General features: G+C 46.3%; 1 protein-coding gene across 2 annotated transcripts in view; it reads left to right on the top strand.

Annotated features, from left to right (window-relative positions):
* LCMT2 (leucine carboxyl methyltransferase 2) overlaps positions 1-20,558 on the top strand; it is a 67,233-nt gene that overhangs the window by 8,348 nt on the left and 38,327 nt on the right. For both annotated transcript variants that reach the window (XM_084611584.1, XM_084611585.1), the window contains exons 3-10: positions 75-156; positions 520-700; positions 1,693-1,849; positions 2,317-2,506; positions 3,081-3,188; positions 3,833-3,923; positions 17,691-17,948; positions 18,146-18,376. In XM_084611584.1, coding sequence (XP_084467710.1) covers positions 75-156; positions 520-700; positions 1,693-1,849; positions 2,317-2,506; positions 3,081-3,188; positions 3,833-3,923; positions 17,691-17,948; positions 18,146-18,376 — 1,298 coding nt within the window. The remainder of the gene's footprint in view (positions 1-74; positions 157-519; positions 701-1,692; positions 1,850-2,316; positions 2,507-3,080; positions 3,189-3,832; positions 3,924-17,690; positions 17,949-18,145; positions 18,377-20,558) is intronic.

The raw sequence follows: 20,558 nt of genomic DNA, 5'->3' as shown, positions 1-20,558 counted from the left end.
CCACGAGAAGGGGAGTGTGGTGTTTTTGAGTGAAAGGGGAAATCTGGATACAACAGTTGGATTTTATTTCCTAGGGGTTACTATGTCCGGGCCCGAGCTGTGGATCATTGTGTGCGAGAGTTTCTGCTACAGAGTCAAGGCCACCCCAGGAGACAGGTGAATTCTCTGGGGGAGGAGTGCAGGGCCTGAGCTCCCATTGTGGGTCTGGGGAGACCTCCTTGGTGTCTGTGGTCTGCATTAGTGGAGCATATCCCCTGTCATCCCTTCCCAGGAAGACACAGATGGGTATATAAGACTGGCACCATTAGTTGCCCACTTTTGTTCTTGGAGCCTGGGCAGAGGAGACAAAATCCTTGGGAGGGGGGCACTGTCTGTGTACATGTTCCTTCTACTGGGGGTTTGCCACGCTAGGCTAATGCCCCATGGATGTTGGCACCTACATACTCTGGTGCTTTGTGCCCTGCAAATAGCCAGGCTGCTGCTGGAGTTAAATAACATTCTCTCCCCTCCCCCCCGCAGATCCTTTCTTTTGGTGCTGGCTTTGACTCCCTGTATTTCCGCCTAAAGGCTGTGGGTCTTCTGAGTTGCACTGTGGTGTATGAGGTAGATTTCCCAAGTGTGGCAAGCCGGAAAGCTGCTCTGATCAAGGGTACGGAGAACCTGGCCATGGTCGTGGGAGGAGTTGGAGGCAGAGAATCAGGTATGACATTTCTGGCTGCAGCAGGCTAGCCAGAATGCAACTTACCTGTCATCTGATGCAGAGGCAGAGTATGTAGGAGGAGTTTCCACAAGGGATAGTGGGAATACACTGGTTGTAAGTTTCCTGGGCCTTTTGCAGATCATTCTTGACATTGTCCCTCTGTGGCCTATTAGTGATGGGAGTCTGTGGCATGGGTTTTCCCAGTCTCCTGCCCAGTGTTTCCTCTAATTTTTCCCACACATGTGTGAAATGAATTTTGTTATGTGGTGCACATAACAAAATTCATGTGGCAGGGGTTGGGTCGAGGGGTTTGGCGTGTGGGAGGGGGCTCAGGCTGGGGCAGAGGTTTGGGGTGTGGGGGGATGAGGACCCTGGCTGGGGGTGCAGGCTCTGAGGTGGGGCGAGGATGAGGGGCTCAGAGCTGGGGCAGAGGGGCAGAGTGGGGGGTATGGTCTCCAGCTGGGGATGCAGGCTCTGGGATGGTGCCAGGGATGAGGGGTTTGGGATGCAGGCTGCCCTGGGACTACAGGGGGAGAGAGGACTCCCCCCAGCTCTCTCTTCTCGCAGCAGCACCTGGACTGGGGCGGGAGAGGTGTTTCTCCCCCCGGCCGCAGCAGGTCCAGGCCAGGGCAGGTCCGGGGCTGGGGGAGGGGCGCTTCTCCCCACTGCAGCAGGTCCAGAACTGGGGGAGGGGTGCCTCTCCCCGCTGCAGCAGATCCGGGGCTGGGAACGGGGCACCTCTTCCTGCCGCAGCACGTCCGGGACTGGGCGCCTCTCTCTGCCACATCCCTGAGCGCCTGTGTGGCGCTTAATAGGCTGCTGCGCAGCTTAGAGGGAACTAAGCTTCTGCCCCCACATGCTGTCAGTGGGGGTGGGGACACTATTGAGAGTGGTCTGTCTTTCATGTGGGTGTTCCTGTCACTCCTGCTGCTGCCAGCGTATTAGCAAGGGGTCAGTGTTGTAATGAGGGTGTCTTGATTGTTTTCCCCCAGGAGCCATGACCTTTTCTGTGGAGGATTATAAATTGCTGGGAGTGGATTTATCTGAGCTGTCTAAGCTGGAGCAAGCCCTAAAGGAGGCAGGCCTGGACCCTGAGGTTCCCACCATGCTTTTAGCAGAAGTGGTGCTCGCTTACATGGAGATCAGCAGGTTGGTTGGCTCACTCTCTTCCCTGTAAGCTAGGTGCCTAAGTGGGTGCAGTGAGGACAGTATTAGTATGTGGAGAGGGTCTGAGAGTGGAAAGTCTGGTTCTGGAGACCTATATCTAGTGCCTTTTGGCTGTTCCCTGGGTGAATTGTGGAAGTCACTGGCAGCTACTTAGTTAGAGCTGCCATGGGGTAAATCCCTTCATTAAGTAGGTAATCTGCAGAACTACATCTCAAATGGGAATGGCTCTGGATCGTGGCAGCTCCTAGAGCCCTCTGGGCAGCTGGGGGAGGGCTCTTGCAGCTTCCCAGCACCAGATGCTTCTCTGCTCAGCACACTTCCCTCCAAACAGAAGAACCATCTCCATTGGCACCCTCTGTGGATCTGTAGAAAGGTTCCTGGTGCCTGTTCCCAGCTCTGCTGGGGCCACAGCCTTCTCAATTTCTCTCCTTTGCCTGTGGCTCTGATAGGTCAGATGCTTTGATCCAGTGGGCAGCTCAGCACTTCCCCTGTGCACAGTTTGTGGTCTATGAGCAGATGCACCCTGAGGACCCCTTTGGTCGCATCATGCAGCAGCACTTCAGCCGGCTGAACTCTGTGCTGCACACCCTGGCCCAGTATCCCAATTGTGAGGCGCAGAGGAGACGCTTTCTCCAGCGGGTAGGTGGTTATGGTCCTGGAGCAGGTGTGGGTTCTGAGCCATCTGGGAAAGAGCATAACTTCAGAAGGCAGGGATGATCCCACTGGGCTTTGGTGTGCATTGGTCAGAACCAGGCCAGGGATAAGAGGCACTATCCACTCCAGCAGCCACATGGCCTCCTCTCCCCATGCCCAGTCTCTTAGAGCACCTTCTCTTGTCTGACAGCTCTCTCCATGCTAGTACACTGCTTATTGTGGTGAAGCTGCATCCCTCAGAGGATCCCACAAGTTTAGGGCCTATTAGCTGGGGTACAATGAGTGTCGACTCTGAGCTAGTCACAGCAACATGCTCAGGATGGGGCATTTGCTGCAGTGTGAATCCTGGAGACAGGAGGTATGCCCCCACAATGGGGACTGAGCTGTCCATGTTCAGGCCAGCCAATTGTGTGGGAATCTGGCCAGCACTGCCAGTTTGAATATGTTTTAGAATTGGGAGCAGGTTGTGAGTCTGTCACTGGGGGAGTGAAGCCCCTGCTGTGAGGGAGTGGAGCGGGTTGTGGTTTTCTCCCTGAGGGAATGTGGGTCTCTGTTTTAGGGATGGGCCGAGTGCAGTATCATTGATATGAATGAGTTCTATGCCAGCTTTATCCCCGAAGATGAGCGACGGAGAGTGCAGGCTCTGGAGCCCTTTGATGAATATGAGGTAACTTTACCCCTTTTCTTTCTTACACCAGGGGCCTGGCTTTAAGGGGCTGTAGCTTCCCTGGTGGTCATGGGGCTGGCTGCAGAGGTGCTGCTGGGGATATAGGTGTTGCTGGGTAAACAGAAGAGGCCCTGGGAATCTGAGACCCAGTTAACACGGAGCCTGCAGGGAAGCTGCCCATGAAGCTGGGGTGGGCAGCAGACGTTCTGGCCTTTTAATATATTTTTCAGTGACTGCCTGCCTCCTGCTCCCACAGCTGGCTGCACAGGCCCCATCCCATGGGCAGAGTCAGACCCAGTTCCCTAAACTTCCCAGAAGTCAGTGCAGGCCCCAGTGCTGCAGCTTACTTCCTAAGTGGGCCTCTGCCCTAGCTTCAGTCTTCAAGTGGGCTCAAGACCAGACCTAAGGTAAAGTGCCCAGATTACAGCAGTGCAGTCTCTGCACCAGAGACAGGGAAAAGGAGAGCTTTTCTGGTGCATTGTTGGAGACTTTGGCATCATTTTTAATAGGGTCTGGGAATCTAACAGGTTAACCTTGTCTCCATCTGCTGTGGGCCTGCATCCCTTCCCCTACATCCCTCAGTGCCCCACTCCCCATCACCACTGCTGCAAAGATCTGAGTTTCTCTCTTCTGGCTTGTTGCAGGAATGGCACCTGAAATGTTCACATTACTTTATCCTGGCTGCATCGAAGGGGAAAGAGCTTGCCTGGACTCCTCTGTTCTCCAAGATGCCAGGTAAATATGAACTGACTCTCACTGGCACAGGCCTCTGAAAAGATCCAGGGGTATAGCCTTTCTCCAGAAAGAACACATGAGATTCTGCCATCTGAGTAGACCTCTCCAGCCTTCCTGCTAATGATGACTTTGCAATCTGTAGCTGTCATAAATATAGAGAGAAGGGTAGCATAAAATCCCTCCTTGGCAGCTGTACTAAATCGCTTTACCAGTAAGGGGTTAAGAAGCTCAAATAGCCTAGTTGGCTCCTGACCAGAAGGACCAATGAGAAAAGAAGATACTTTCAAATCTGGGTAGGGAGAGTTTGTTTGTGGCTCTCTTTGTTTGTTCCCTCTCTGGATGGAGGGAGAGACCAAGCAGGTACATCATCTCCTGAAAATATACCTGGAATGATCCATCTAAAATCGCAGAAATTGTAAGTAGGCAAGGAAATGCATTAGGTTATCTTTTGTTTTAGCTTGTGAATTTTCCTATGCTACAAAGGTAGTTTTATTCCTGTTTTTGTAATTGTGAAGCTGAGGCCAGAGGGGAGTCCTCTGTGTTTTAAATCTTTTTATTATCCTGTAAAGTTACCTTCCATCCTGATTTTGCAGGTGTGATTCTTTTACTTTTTTCTTTATAATAAAGTTCTTCTTTTAAGAACCTGATTGATTTTAGTGTCCTGAAGATAGAGGGTCTGGTCTGTACTCAAATTGTTAAGGCAATTAGTTGATATATTATTCTCAAGCCTCCCCAGGAAAGGGGGTGAAGGGGCTTGTGGTGATAGGGTTTCCAAGTGACCCTTCCCTGAATTTTTGTGTAATTCACTTGGTGGTAGCAGCAATACTGTCCAAGGACAAGGAAAGGAATTTGTGCCTTGGGGAAGTTTTTAACCTAAGCTGGTAGACTATAAGCTTAGGGGGTCTTTCATACGAGTCCCCACATCTGTACCCCAGAGTTCAGAGTGGCAGTAGCACTGAGGTCAGATTTGCACCCTGCGATGTTGGTGTCCTGGCTCAGTGTGACTGAGTGGTGAGAGCTTTTCATTCCTTCAGGTTGTTGCACTCTCCTAGTTTTGAGTTATTCTGGATGGTGGCTGCAACTCCTCCCTCCCATCCACTGCTCATTTGTGGCATTCTTTAGACTTCGTGTCTCTGATTTCCTCACTTCTGCCTCCCCACAAGGCCCTGTAGGCCATCCTGTTCTCTCTATTATATATAGCAGGCTTGGCCAAACCGCGGCTCATGAGCTGCATGTGGCTTTTTTACTGTTAAAATGTGGCTTGTGCAGCCCCCAGACCATTTTCTGCCTACTAGACTAGGGGTTGGGAGCTCGGGCTTCTGCCATGTGGCAGGGTGGTGGGGCTCAGGGCTTTAACCCCACGTTGGGGAGAGGCTCCTACGGGGCTGAAGGTCCGAGCTTCCCCCACCTCCTGAATCTGGTAGGCAGAGGAATGGTGCTCGGGCCTCCAGGAAATAATTCAAGAGAATTTAAACCCTGGTGAACCCAATAGCGTGAGAGTGAGACTGATAGAGAAATTTGCACATGTGCATTATACAAGGAAATTGCATCATTCTGTATTCAGATGTTGCGCTGTGTGGACCTTGTATGCTCATGATCTCCCTGCATCTGCAGAATACAGACTGTGTTTACTGTTCGTAAGTCGCATTTGAATAGTTTTAGATTTAAGTGTTAACCCTGTGTTAATTTCGTGGATGACAATTGTTAGAGGGCTTTCCCTTCACCATGCCACTTCCCTGGTTCTTGTCACGCAGACAGCAAGCAGCAAAAGACCAGAAGTCCGAAGTACAGACAACGCAATGTTTATTGGGGTTAATTTCCAGCAAGCATGATTCCAATTTCCCACCCGCTTCCTGTTTGACCCCAGTTTATATAGTAATATTCTCAGCTATACCTTAATCAATCATTTTACTGAAATTTAACTAACCAATCCTAACATATTGTAACATAATTCTCTCACCAATTATATCTCAGGTTTCAGAGTAGCAGCCGTGTTAGTCTGTATCTGCAAAAAGAAAAGGAGTAATTGTGGCGCCTTAGAGACTAACAAATTTATTTGAGCATAAGCTTTCATGAGCTACAGCTCACTTCATGCATCCGATGAAGTGAGCTGTAGCTCACGAAAGCTTATGCTCAAATAAATTTGTTAGTCTGTAAGGTGCCACCAGTACTCCTTTTCTTTTTGCAATTATATCTCACTACCTCAATTAACTTACACCTAGCAAAATTAATTATACAGCAGACAGAAACAATTAGAGAACCAGACAGATTCACAATAGAAAAGTGGGGGCCATAAAGATAAAACAATACAGAAATGAGTTTCACAACCATTGATAAGTGATTTCTTACCAGACAAGATGCTATCAAACTAAGTTTTCTTTAACCATCTTAAGATCTGTTGCTTTATCTGGTGGTGGTGGGCACTGTCAAGGTTCCTCCCCCACTCTGAACTCTAGGGTACAGATGTGGGGACCTGCATGAAAACCTCCTAAGCTTATCTTTACCAGCTTAGGTCAAAACTTCCCCAAGGTACAAAATATTCCACCCTTTGTCCTTGGATTGGCTGCTACCACCACCAAACAAATACTGGTTACTGGGGAAGAGCTGTTTGGAAACGTCTTTCCCCCCAAATACTACCCAAAACCTTGCACCCCACTTCCTGGACAAGGTTTGGTAAAAAGCCTCACCAATTTGCATAGGTGACCACTGACCCAAACCCTTGGATCTGAGAACAATGAAAAAGCATTCAGTTTTCTTACAAGAAGACTTTTAATAGAAATAGGAGTAAATAGAAGTAAAGAAATCCCCTCTGTAAAATCAGGATGGTAGATACCTTACAGGGTAATTAGATTCAAAACATAGAAAATCCCTCTAGGCAAAACCTTAAGTTACAAAAAAGATACACAGACAGAAATAGTCATTCTATTCAGCACAATTCTTTTCTCAGCCATTTAAAGAAATCATAATCTCTAGCATACCTAGCTAGATTACTTACTAAAAGTTCTAAGACTCCATTCCTGTTCTATCCCTGACAAAAGCAGCATATAGACAGACACACAGACCCTTTGTTTCTCTCCCTCCTCCCAGCTTTTGAAAGTATCTTGTCTCCTCATTGGTCATTTTGGTCAGGTGCAAGCAAGGTTACCTTTAGCTTCTTAACCCTTTACAGGTGAGAGGAGTTTTCCTCTGGCCAGGAGGGATTTTAAAGGGGTTTACCCTTCCCTTTATATTTATGACAGGCACTATCAGGAAAGGATCATCTTCCTAACAGCCCAATACCACCTTATTTCAATGTGACTGGTTTGGAATGTGAGGATGTGACCATACGCTTCCCAGCTTATGGCTACCCCTGCACAAGGCCTCAGACTATCTTGGTGAGAGAAGGCCCATACACAGGCGGATTTGTGATTTTGTTTCTTATATCTCTATAACTAGCTAAGTGATAAAAATATACCTAAGTTCTTAAAGTATAGGCCTTTACAGGCAGGCCTGAATATCTATTTTCTAACGACATCTTCAAAATGGTAAGAAATGAAAGTATGAAGAAGAAAACCAAAGTTTTAAGCCAGTATTGGAGGAAGATTTTGCATTCACTGTTAAAGATGGCAACCCCCTGTGCCTTATCTGCAATGCATTGCTCACTCACTACAAAGCAAGCAACTTGAAATGTCACTACGAAATGAATCACAATAACTTTTCATCTAAATACCTTCCTGAATCAGAATTAAGGAAAAACAAGCTAACCACATTAAAATTACGCCTAAACAGTCAACAAACACTACTTTTGGCATTCAGTAAGGAAGCTGACACAATGACTGAAGTTAATTTTGTTATGTCATGGAATATCGCTCGTGCTAAACATCCATATTGTGATGGAGAATTTAAGAAGAATATTGCAGAAGTGGTTGCAATTTTGGATGCAACTAACAAAAAAACTTCAACTAATAACGCAAATTTAAATTTTGCATCACACTATGGAGAGCCATATTTCCCAGATCAGTGCTGATGTTGCAAGCAAGCTGCAAAACAATCTAAAGAATTCTCTAGCATTCAGTCTAGTTGTTGAAAAATCCAGAGATATACAAGATAAACCACAACTAGCGATATTTGTTCGCTATGTTTCCGTGGATGTAATTTTGAAAGAAGAGATGTTGAACTCAGTGGCGCTAAAAGAAACAACCTGCAGTATTCACGTAAAGAATGCACTTGACAAAGCATTTACACATGCTGATATACAGCTGGATAAACTCGTCAGCATTGCAATGGATGGAGCACCTGTAATGGTGGGGAAAAAAAGTAGGCCTGATCATATTCTTGAAAAGCAATCCCAAATTTCTGGAGTTTTTCCCTGTTTATTGCATCATCCATCATGAACATCTCACAGGCAGATATTTCAAGTATGAAAATGGTCATAGAAATTGTCAGTTTCATCCACGTGAATGGGAAGACTCATCGACAGTTCAAAAATTTAATCAAAGAGCTGGATCTTGAAGAGAAACCTAACAACGTCTCTTTCTACTGTATTGTGGGGTGGTTATCAACCAGCAATGTCTTATATAGGCTTGTGGAATGTTGGAGCCTATTAATGCTTCCCTTGAAGAAAAGGAAAAGTCCTATCCACATCTGAAAGATGAGCAATGGATGTAGGATCTGATGTTTTTCACTGGTATTATGCAGCATCTGCGCAAACTCAACTTGGCATTCCAAGGGTAGGATAAGATTATTTCTGACCTTACTCAAACAGTCTTCAGCTTCTAGAACAAGTTAAAGCTTCTGCAGAGAGACATAGTTTCAAGACAGTTCAACCACTTTCCCCATCTCAAGAGTAGGGTAAACACATTCCCTGAATTCGAAGTAGAAGATCATAAACACGAGGAATACAGAGGTAAATTACAAGGTCTGCTTGATGATTTTGGGGGCAAGTTTGAAAACATGCAGAAGTTGAGATCCTGCTTCGCCTTTCTTATAAACCCATTCATGCTTGATGTGAACAACGATGGCTGTCCGATTCCCCAAAACCATGGTTACAGAAAGATCTACTGTAGAAATGGAACGATTGGAACTCCAGGAGGATCAGGCTCTAAAGCTGATGTGTAAGTCACAGTCTGCAATCATGTTCTAGAAGCTAGTGCCCAAAAGAAAGTAGACTAACTCAAGAAGACGAGTGTGCGACTCATTTTAGTTTTCAGCACAACATACTGCTGTGAATCGCTGTACTCCATGATGAAGTTTGTAAAATCGAAACCTCTGACCGAGTTCCTCCATACCACCTTGACATCATATCAACCAGATTTCCAAAGACTTATGACCAAGATGGAGACCCACAAGGACTCTAGGTCAAGCACTAATTCGCTGTGATTCAGTAAGTAGGATGTTAATATTTTAAATGCATGTATAAAGGTCGTGCATGTCTTCATAGAATATCAGGGTTGGAAGGGACCTCGGGAGGTCATCTAGTCCAACCCCCTGCTCAAAGCAGGACCGATCCCCAATTAAATCATCCCAGCCAGGGCTTTCTCAAGCCTGACCTTAAAAACTTCTAAGGAAGGAGATGCACCACCTCCCTAGGTAACGCATTCCAGTGTTTCACCACCCTCCTAGTGAAAAAGTTTTTCCTAATATCCAACCTAAATCTCCCCCGCTGCAACTTGAGACCATTACTCCTTGTTCTGTCATCTGCTACCACTGAGAACAGTCTAGAGCCATCCTCTTTGGAACCCCCTTTCAGGTAAATGAAAGCAGTTATCAAATCCCCCCTCATTCTTCTCTTCCGTAGACTAAACATCCCCAGTTCCCTCAGCCTCTCCTCATAAGTCATGTGTTCCAGTCCCCTAATCATTTTTGTTGCCCTCCGCTGGACTCTTTCCAATTTTTCCACCTCCTTCTTGTAGTGTGGGGCCCAAAACTGGACACAGTACTCCAGATGAGGCCTCACCAATGTCGAATAGAGGGGAACGATCACGTCCCTCGATCTGCTGGCAATGCCCGTACTTATACATCCCAAAATGCCATTGGCCTTCTTGGCAACAAGGGCACACTGTTGACTCATATCCAGCTTCTCGTCCACTGTAACCCCTAGGTCCTTTTCTGCAGAACTGCTGTCGAGCCATTCAGTCCGTAGTCTGTAGCAGTGTGAGGGATTCTTCCGTCCTAAGTGCAGGGCTCTGCACTTGTCGTTGTTGAACCTCATCAGATTTCTTTTGGCCCAATCCTCTAATTTGTCTAGGTCCCTCTGTATCCTCTAGCTGTCCTCCGAGTTTAGTGTCATCTGCAAACTTGCTGAGGGTGCAATCCACACCATCCTCCAGATCATTTATGAAGATATTGAACAAAACCGGCCCCAGGACCGACCCTTGGGGCACTCCACTTGATACCGGCTGCCAATTAGACATGGAGCCATTGATCACTACCCGTTGAGCCCGACAATCTAGCCAGCTTTCTATCCACCTTATAGTGCATTCATCCAGCCCATACTTCTTTAACTTGCTGGCAAGAATACTGTGGGACACCGTGTCAAAAGGTTTGCTAAAGTCAAGGAACAACACGTCCACTGGTTTCCCTTCATCCACAGAGCCAGTTATCTCGTCATAGAAGGCAATTAAATTAGTCAGGCATGACTTGCCCTTGGTGAATCCATGCTGACTGTTCCTGATCACTGTCCTCTCCTATAGGTGTTTCAGAATTGTTTCCTTGAGGACCTGCTCCATGATTTTTCCAGGGACTGAGGTGAGGCTGTCTGGCCTGTAGTTCCCAAGATCATCCTCCTTCCCTTTTTTAATGATGGGCACTACATTAGCCTTTTTCCAGTCATCCGGGACTTCCCTGGATCGCCATGAGTTTTCAAAGATAATGGCCAATGGCTCTGCAACGCATCCGGCCCCATGGACTTGTGCTCGTCCAGCTTTTCTAAATAGTCCAGAACCACTTCTTTCTCCACAGAGGGCGGTCACATCCTCCCCATGCTGTGCTTCCCAGTGCAGTAGTCTGGGAGCTGACCTTGTTTGTGAAGACAGAGGCAAAAAAAGCATTGACTACATTAGCTTTTTCCACATCCTCTGTCTCTAGGTTGCCTCCCTCATTCAGTAAGGGGCCCACACTTTCCTTGACTTTCTTCTTGTTGCTAACATACCTGAAGAAACCCTTCTTGTTACTCTTAACATCTCCTGCTAGCTGCAACTCCAGATGTGATTTGGCCTTCCTGATTTCACTCCTGCAAGCCCGAGCAATATTTTTATACTCATCCCTGGTCATTCATCCAATCTTCCACTTCTTGTAAGCTTCTTTTTTGTATTTAAGATCAGCAAGGATTTCACTGTTAAGCCATGCTTGTCGTCTGCCATATTTACTATTCTTTCTACACATCGGGATGTTTTGTCCCTGTAACCTCAATAAGGATTCTTTAAAATACAGCCAGCTCTCCTGGACTCCTTTCCCCCTCATGTTATTCTCCCAGGGGATCTTGCCTTTCAGTTCCCTGAGGGAGTCAAAGTCTGCTTTTCTGAAGTCCAGGGTCTGTATTCTATTGCTCTCCTTCCTTCCTTGTGTTAGGATCCTGAATTCGACCATTTCATGGTCACTGCCTCCCAGGTTCCCATCCACTTTTGCTTCCCCTACTAATTCTTTCCAGTTTGTGAGCAGCAGGTCAAGAGCTCTGCCCCTAGTTGGTTCCTCCAGCACTTGCACCAAGAAATTGTCCCCTACATTTTCCAAAAACTTCCTGGATTGCCTGTGCACCGCTGTATTGCTCTCCCAGCAGATATCAGGGTGATTGAAGTCTCCCATGAGAACCAGGGCCTGCGATCTAGTAACTTCTGCGAGTTGCCAGAAGAAAGCCTCATCCACCTCATCCCCCTGGTCTGGTGGTCTATAGTAGACTCCCACCACGATATCACCCTTGTTGCTCACACTTCTAAACTTAATCCAGAGACTCTCAGGTTTTTCTGCAGTTTCATACTTGAGCTCTGAGTAGTCATACTGCTCTCTTACATACAGTGCAACTCCCCCACCCTTCCTGTCCTTCCTGAACAGCTTATATCCATCCATGACAGTACTCCAGTCATGTGAGTTATCCTACCAAGTCTCTGTTATTCCAATCACATCATAATTCCTTGTCTGTGCCAGGACTTCCAGTTCTCCCTGCTTGTTTCCCAGGCTTCGTGCATTTGTATATAGGCACTTGAGGTAACCTGCTGATCGCCCCTCTTTCTCAGTATGAGGCAGGAGCCCTCCCCTCTCACGCGCTCCTGCTCGTGCTTCCTTTTGGTATCCCACTTACCTCAGGGCTTTGGTCTTCTTCCCCCGGTGAACCTAGTTTAAAGCCCACCTCACTAGGTTAGCCAGCCTGCTTGCGAAGATGCTATTCTCTCTCTTCGTTAGGTGGAGCCCGTCTCTGCCTAGCACTCCTCCTTCTTGGAACACCATCCCATGGTCAAAGAATCCAAAGCCTTCTCTCTAACACCACCTGCGTAGCCATTTGTTGACTTCCACGATTCGACGGTCTCTACCCAGGCCTTTTCCTTCCACGGGGAGGATGGACGAGAACACCACTTGCACCTCAGACTCCTTTATTCTTCTTCTCAGAGCCACGTAGTCCGCAGTGATCCGCTCAAGGTCATTCTTGGCAGTATCATTGGTGCCCACGTGAAGAAGCAGGAAGGGTTGACGATCTGAGGGCTTGATGAGTCTCGGCAGTCTCTCCGTCACATCGCGAATCTTAGCTCCTGATAAGCAGCAGACTTCTCGGTTTTCCCGGTTGGGGCGGCAGATAGATGACTCAGTCCCCCTGAGGAGAGAGTCCCCGACCACCACCACCCGCCTCCTTCTCTTGGGAGCAGTGGTCATGGAACCCCAACCCTAGGACAGTGCATCCCATGCCTAACAATCGGCGGAGTCTCCTTCTGCTCCCTTCCCTCAGATGTATCATCTGGTCCACTCTCCGCATTAGTACCTGTGGAGAGAACATGAAAACGGTTACTTACCTGTTTCTGCCCTGCTGGTACATGGACGTTCCCCTTTTTCTTCTGGAGGTCACATGATGCCAAATTTCTTCACCATCCTTCTGTCCCTGATGTGCAGCCTGCGCTGAATCTTCAGAACCTTGTGCCCATAGAAGCCTATCCTGACATCCGTCCAGGAAATCTTCAGTTTCTCTTATGCAACGCAGGGTCGATACCTGTTGCTCCAGACCTTGAACCTTCTCTTCCAGTATGGAGACCAGCTTGCACTTTGTACAGACAAAGTCGCATCTGTCTTGTGGAAGAAAGACAAACAGCACATCCAGTGCAGGTCACAACAGCTGAACACCCCCCATCCATATTACCTTCCTTCTATGAACTTCCTCAGGAATTGTAGTAATTACTCAGAGAATCCAGCAAGATGTAAGCCTCAGTGGGCTCTCCCCAGACGAACTCCCAGGCAAACTCCTTTTGTTAGCTGCTCAGCTGGTTCGCAACTGACTGGCTTTTTATGCAGTCAGGCCCACTTAAGGCTCACCTGGAACAAAGCACACCCAGTTCCCGCCCTTTTCAAACAACCAATCAAGCACACAGCACACAGTCACACTGTCCTCACAACAAACACTCAGATACTCACCAACACAGTCTCCTTAATGCAGCCCTTAGCATACCTCCTCTCAGGCAGATCCCAGGCAACCTCCTTTCATTAGCTGCTCTGCTGTTCGCTGCTCAGCTGGTTTGCAACGGATCAAGTGATCCGTCCCTGTTGTCCATTCACAGCTTCCTACAGTCAGAGGTTTAGGGACACCAGAGCATTGGGTTGGGTTCCTGACCATCTTGGCTAATATCCATTGATGGCCTTATCTTCCATGAATGTATCTAATTCTGTTTTAAACTCAGTTACACTTTTGGCCTTCACAACATCCCCTGGCAACATGTTCCACAGATTGACTGTGTGTTTTGTTAAGTAGTACTTCCTTTTGTTTGTTTTAAACATGGATTTGTATAGTGCCATTATGATATTTCCTGTCTTGTTATCTATCCCTTTCCGAATGAGTCCTCACACAGTTAGCTTTTTTGCCTGCTGCTGCACACTGAGCGGATATTTTCAGATAACTATCCACGATGACTCCAACATCTTTCTTGAGTTGCAACAGCTAATTTAGACCCATCATTTTGTATGTATAGTTGGGATTATGTTTTCTAATATGCATTACTTTGCATTTATCAACACTGAATTTCATCTGCCACTTTCTTGCCCAGTCAGTCAGTTTTGTGAGATCCTTTTGTGAGAGTCCACTGAATACAGCCGATGAAGTGAGCTGAAGCTCACGAAAGCTTATGCTCAAATAAATTGGTTAGTCTCTAAGGTGCCACAAGTACTCCTGTTCTTTTTGAGATCCTTTTGTAACTCTTCACAGTTGTCATAAACATACAGCTAAGGGTAGCATAAAATCCCTCCTTTACCTGTAAAGGGTTAAGAAGCTCAGATAAACTGGTTGGCACCTGACCAAAAGGACCAATAAGTGGAGACGATACTTTCAAATCTGTGGGGGAAGGTTTTTGTTTTGGGCTTGGGTGTTCTCTCTGGAGACAAAGAGGGAGACCAAGCAAGTAATCTAGCTCCTACTGAATGATACATCTAAACTTACAGAAACAGTAAGTAATAGCAAGGAAATGCATTAGAGTATCTTTTGTTTTAGCTTGTGAATTTTCCCTGTGCTAAGAGGGAAGTTTATCCCTGTTTTTTGTAGCTTTGAAGTTTTGCCTAGAGGGGAATCCTCTGTGTTTTGAATTTGATTACCCTGTAAAATTACCTTACATCCTGATTTTACAGAGGTGCTTCTTTTACTTTTTTTCTTTATAATAAAGTTGTGTTTTTAAAAATCTGATTGGGGTTTTTAGTGTCCTAAAAACCCAAGGGTCTGGTCTGTGCTCATCTGGTTTACCTATTTGATTGGTATATTATTCTCAAGCCTCCCCAGGAAAGGGGGTGAAGGGACTTGGGGGGACATTTTAGGGAAACAGGATCTCCAAGTGGTCCTTTTCCTGAATCTTTGTCTAACTCACTTGGTGGTGGCAGCAGTACTCATCCAAGGAGAAGGAAGGATTTGTGCCTTGGGGAAGTTTTTAAGCTAAGCTGGTAGAAATAAGCTTAGGGGGTCTTTCATATGGGTCCCCACATCTGTACCCTAGAGTTCAGAGTGCGGAGGAAACCCTAACTACAGTCTGCTTTGAACTTAACTATTTTGAGTAATTTTGTATTGTCTGCAAAATTTTTGTATCTTCTATAAAGGACAAAGTACCCCAGATTCCAGCTCCCATGAAGTGAGGTTGGGGAGTGGGGCTCAGAACCCCAGAACCTAGCTTCCATGAGGGGGGACATGAAGGGGAGTCAGATCCTCCTGGATCCCCCCAGATATCTCAAATCATGGCGCGCGCACACAGCGGCAGGGCTCAGTCACCCCCAGGGAGCAGGAACCCCCAGATCTCAGCTAATGGCAAGGGATAGGGAGAGGGGCACAGATTCTCTGATCGTGACACCCACCCACACACACAGAAGGAGTGTAGGGCTGACAGGCACCTCTGCCCCTGTTCTCCCCCACCCCGGTTTCCCCCAGTCCCACTACCATCCACCTCCATTTATCCCTTTCCCCTCGATGCTGCTTCCAAACCCCTGTCACTTCTATTTCCCCTGCTCTTCCACCCCCTAAAATGCCCTTTCCTGCCAGCAAGCATTTGCATATCTAATTTTTTTTTAACAGACACCCTTTAATTACTAGTCCCAAAATTAAAAATACAACACAAAAAACCCCCAACCATGACCGGAAAAGATTTTAGCAATATACCTTCCAACCTTTTCTAAATTTTTGCACAAGGTGGAACTCAGACTGACACTGGCTGGGTCAGGTTCAAAGGACTATTGCTTATACCCGTGAGCTATCCAGCTGGTATGAAACTTTAAAGGCTAAACATCTTATTAATTTCTCTGTCTGTGCATGCTCCTGTAATCCATTAGGCATGTGAATAGGTGTATGAGCCTTATCTTGCCTGATGGAAGAAGCAAACTTTCAAATAAATTTTAATTTGATTTCCCCCAAGGGGCTGGTGCGTGTTATGCACTTTGTTGGGGAACCCTTGAACGTTTGAGACCCCTGGTGTGATGATCTGTGAACAAAAAACATTGCCAGAACATGTCAACTTTAAGAAAAGCAGGGTTTTTACTAGGGCTTGAATCTCGGAAACGCCTTGGTCAAATGGCCCCAAATTTGAATCACTGACTCTACCCTCCACTTTCATGAGGTATATCAAATTTCAATCTGATTAACCATAAAGATTCTAGAGCAATTAGAACAGTCAAGCTCATCGCCATAGGCAGGGCCGTCCCTAGGAGAGTTCGGGGCCCGGGGTGGAAGTGACGAATCCATCGCTTCCGGGAACGATTGTGCCAGCCAATCACACCGGCCCGGAGAGGTCTCCCCGATTCTCTGTACCCTAGGGACGGCTCTGGCCGTAGGATCTCATTGAGACCAAGGACTTAGCAGCATTCAGAAAGAGACTGGATACTGGGCTAGATGGACCACAGTTCTTGCACAATGTTATGTGAGTCATTCACTGTTGGGACACCTCCTTTTGGCTGACCCTGGGGATTATTGGCTTTTAGGTCAGATGCCCTCCTCACACTGCATCCCCCCCTCGCTCTCCAGGACTCGTGGAACTCCCTCTTCATGACTCAGGTGTCCAGCCAGGTTGCTCATAGTCCTCCTGCTTTATAGATCCCACTGAATCAGCTGTCCGTATGTTGTCCCAGGCAGTCTTCTGATTCAGTGACAGGTCCTTTGCCTTTTCCCAGTGGCTGGGAGGGGAACCTGGGCCCACCCATTACTCTGACTTCCAGCCCAGAAACCTTATATCCTATAACTATGGTCTGTTGGCTCCTTGACCCTGTTATTTCCTTGGACTCCTTCCTACTTCCCTCTCTATTTCCGCCCTACTCCCCCAGTTTATCATCCCAAACTTCCCCTCTTTGATTTTTTGCCAGACCCTGTAGCCCCAAACAAATCTCCCTTTTGCCAGGGAGTGACTGCAAGCTATTTCCTCTGTACCTCTTTCTTTTCTCAGTTTCATCCCTTTATACAGGCCCAACCTGCTCCTTCTGAGCTGATTTTCATCATCTATTAATTTTTAATTGATCCCTGGCTCCAGGTGCAGCATATAAGGTTAATTGAACTAATTTACCCTGCTCTGCCTATGATGGGGTGTCCTCCTGACACATACAGTATGGCATTGCTGTGTGTACAGCATCAGTTTTGTTCCCAAACTTTTGCTAATTCATAAATTTAGAGGGCAGAAGGGAGCGTTAGATCGTCTGATCTGACCTCCTGTATAACACAGGCCAGAAAATTTCAACAAGTTATTTCAGTATCAAGCACAAAAATCTTTTGTTTGACTAAAGCAACATCCAGAAAGGGATTAATCTGAGTTTGAAGATCACAAGAGATGCAGAATCCACTACCCCCTTGGTAGTTTGTTCCAATGGCTGGTGACCCTCACCATTAAAAATGATGTGTCTTATTTCTATTTGAATTTGCTTCATAACAGCTTGCAGTAATTGGTTCTTGTTCTATTTTCCCCTCGTGAAGGTACTTACATACTGTAATCAAGTCACCTCTCATTCCCTTTGATAAGTGGAAGAATTTGAGCTCTCACTTTTTTCTGGTTAGAGGGTAATCTCTGTTCTTGTGTGTGTCATGTATGGGGCACTGCTGCAAACAAACCCCTATACCTCAGTCTGATTCTCTTTGGATTGCAGCTTTCTCTGCTGATGACCCTCCCAGAGTTGCTGGTAGCATCTCTGCATCTGTGTGCACAATAGATTCTGAAATTGCTGGCCTGAGGCGGTATGGCCACCACTCTGTACTTATCAAACCACATGTGGTCCTCACTACTGGAGGCTTCGGGGAGCAGGATGGACGACACTGCCGCCTAAGAGATTTCCATGTCCTAATCAGACACGAAGACAACTGGCGAGTTGGAAGCGTGAGAATGGAAAAGCCTGGTAACACCTGGGGTGCGTTCTCCACCTAGGGTGGAGCACATGCAGAGATCTCTAATATTAATGGGGTAACCCCAGAGGGGGAGGGGGAAATTCGTACTGTACTATCAGTGCTCAGCAGTGAAGGGTAGAGGGGATTGAAGCCTTTGGTCTGGTAACCCTTAGTCTTCCTGAGAGGTATCAATCTGAATCTTGGTGTTCTCTCACTGCAGGTGGACGGTTGTTCCATACTGTGACGTGTGTTTCTGGAAGCCAGGCCCTGGCAGTGGGAGGGCGAATGTCCCCAACGAATGCAGATTTGGGGATCCTTTGGCTAAGGTTTCCTGAATCCATGACTGCCTCAGACCCAGATTGTGTTGTGGTGGAACTTGTGAGCCCACAGTCTGCTGAGGACCTAGCCTCATCGCGCTGGAGACATACTACAACCGAAGTGACATGCCAAGGTAAAAGGGCCCAAAAGAGAATTTCCTCAGTCAGTGGGGGAAGAATGCTTAGTTATGACAGGGAGATGGGCTGTACAAGTACCTGAGGATATAGAAATCCCCAGACACATGGGCTAGCCTTGTCCTGTTCATAGCTTTTGAGGCCAGAAGGAATAATTATGGTAATTTTGTCTGACCTGTATAATGCAGGCCGTATAATTTTATCTAGTGAATGTTACCAAGATGCAGATTCCTCCATCTCCCACAATAACTAAAAGTTGAACTAAAGCATATATTTCAGAAAGAGAGAGACAGTCTTGATATAGAGAGTCCAAATGTTGGAGAATCCATCACTTTCCTTGGTAGTTTGTTCCAATCACCTTCACTGTTAAAAGTTTGTGTCTTAATTCTATTTAAATCTGTCTGGCTTCAACTTCCAGTGATTGGTTCTTGTTCTGCCTTTCTCTGCTAGACTGACAAGCCATTCAGCACCTATTATTTTCTCCTGTCAAGGTTCCTCCCCCACTCTGAACGCTAGGGTACAGATGTGGGGACCTGCATGAAAACCTCCTAAACTTATCTTTACCAGCTTAGGTCAAAAAGTTCCCCAACGTACAAAATATTCCACCCTTTGTCCTTGGATTGGCCGCTACCACCACCAAACAAATACTGGTTACTGGGGAAGAGCTGTTTGGAAACGTCTTTCCCCCAAATACTTCCCAAAACCTTGCACCCCACTTTCTGGACAAGGTTTGGTAAAAAGCCTCACCAATTTGCCTAGGTGACTACAGACCCAGACCTTTGGATCTTAAGAACAATGAACAATCCTCCCAACACTTGCACCCCCCCCTTTCCTGGGAAATGTTGGATAAAAAGCCTCACCAATTTGCATAGGTGACCACAGACCCAAACCCTTGGATCTGAGAACAATGAAAAAGCATTCAGTTTTCTTACAAGAAGACTTTTAATAGAAATAGAAGTAAATAAATCACCTCTGTAAAATCAGGATGGTAGATACCTTACAGGGTAATTAAATTCAAAACATAGAGAATCCCTCTAGGCAAAAACTTAAGTTACAAAAAAGATACACAGACAGAAATAGTTATTCTATTCAGCACAATTCTTTTCTCAGCCATTTAAAGAAATCATAATCTAACACGTACCTAGCTAGATTACTTACTAAAAATTCTAAGACTCCATTCCTGGTCTATCCCTGGCAGAAACAGCATATAGACAGACAGAGACCCTTTGTTTCTCTCCCTCCTGCTAGCTTTTGAAAGTATCTTGTCTCCTCATTGGTCATTTTGGTCAGGTGCCAGCGAGGTTACCTTTAGCTTCTTAACCCTTTACAGGTGAGAGGAGTTTTTCCTCTGGCCAGGAGGGATTTCAAAGGGGTTTACCCTTCCCTTTATATTTATGACATCTCCCCATAAAGGTATCTATACAGTGTAATCAAGTAACCTCTCAAACTTGTTTTTGATAGAGAGCTCAGTCTGTTTATCTTAAGTCTCTCATTGTAAGGCACTTGTGCAGCCCTATGAATAATTTTTGTGATTCTTCTCTGCACCTGCTCCAGTTTTTCAACATCTTTTTTGAAATGTGGACACCAGTGTCACGCTGTCTTGAGCAGCTCACAACCGTGAGTGCCTTCTTCATGCAGCCGACGAACTGGGTCTTCACCCACGAAAGCTTATGCTCCAATACATCTGTTAGTCTATAAGGTGCCACAGGACTCTTCGCCACTTCTTCAGGGCAGACTATCAAAAGCAGAGCAGACACTCCAAACTAGGGGTATGTTATATAATTAGATATCACCAACCCGTTACCAAATGTGAACTCCTAAAGTGCTAAAATAGTCTTATAATGGAGTCACAGAAAGTCCCCTTAGACTGGCAGGGACAGTCTGTCTTGCCACAGAGACAAGCTGGGCTGTGTGATAAATGGTCACTTACACCAAAAATCACACAATATTCCAGGTTACACCCAGTCCTAAGATACCAGTCACTCACCCAGGTCAATTTTGCATCCTAGATCTCACACCAAAGACAACACTGGCAGCCAATTCTATAGTAAACTAACTAAAGGTTTATTAGCTAAGAAAAAGGAATGAGCGCTATTGAGAGGTTAAAGTAGGTAAAAAGTATGTACAGGTGAGTCATAGTCTATAACTCCAAATGGTAGCAGAAACGTAGTATCTGCCAGT

The sequence above is a fragment of the Lepidochelys olivacea genome (genome assembly GCF_965140295.1).
Source record: "Lepidochelys olivacea isolate rLepOli2 genome assembly, chromosome: 1".
NCBI classification, from domain to species: domain Eukaryota; kingdom Metazoa; phylum Chordata; order Testudines; family Cheloniidae; genus Lepidochelys; species Lepidochelys olivacea.
The sequence above is the reverse complement of the archived record's forward strand: the minus strand, read 5'-3'. Positions and strand labels throughout refer to the sequence as shown.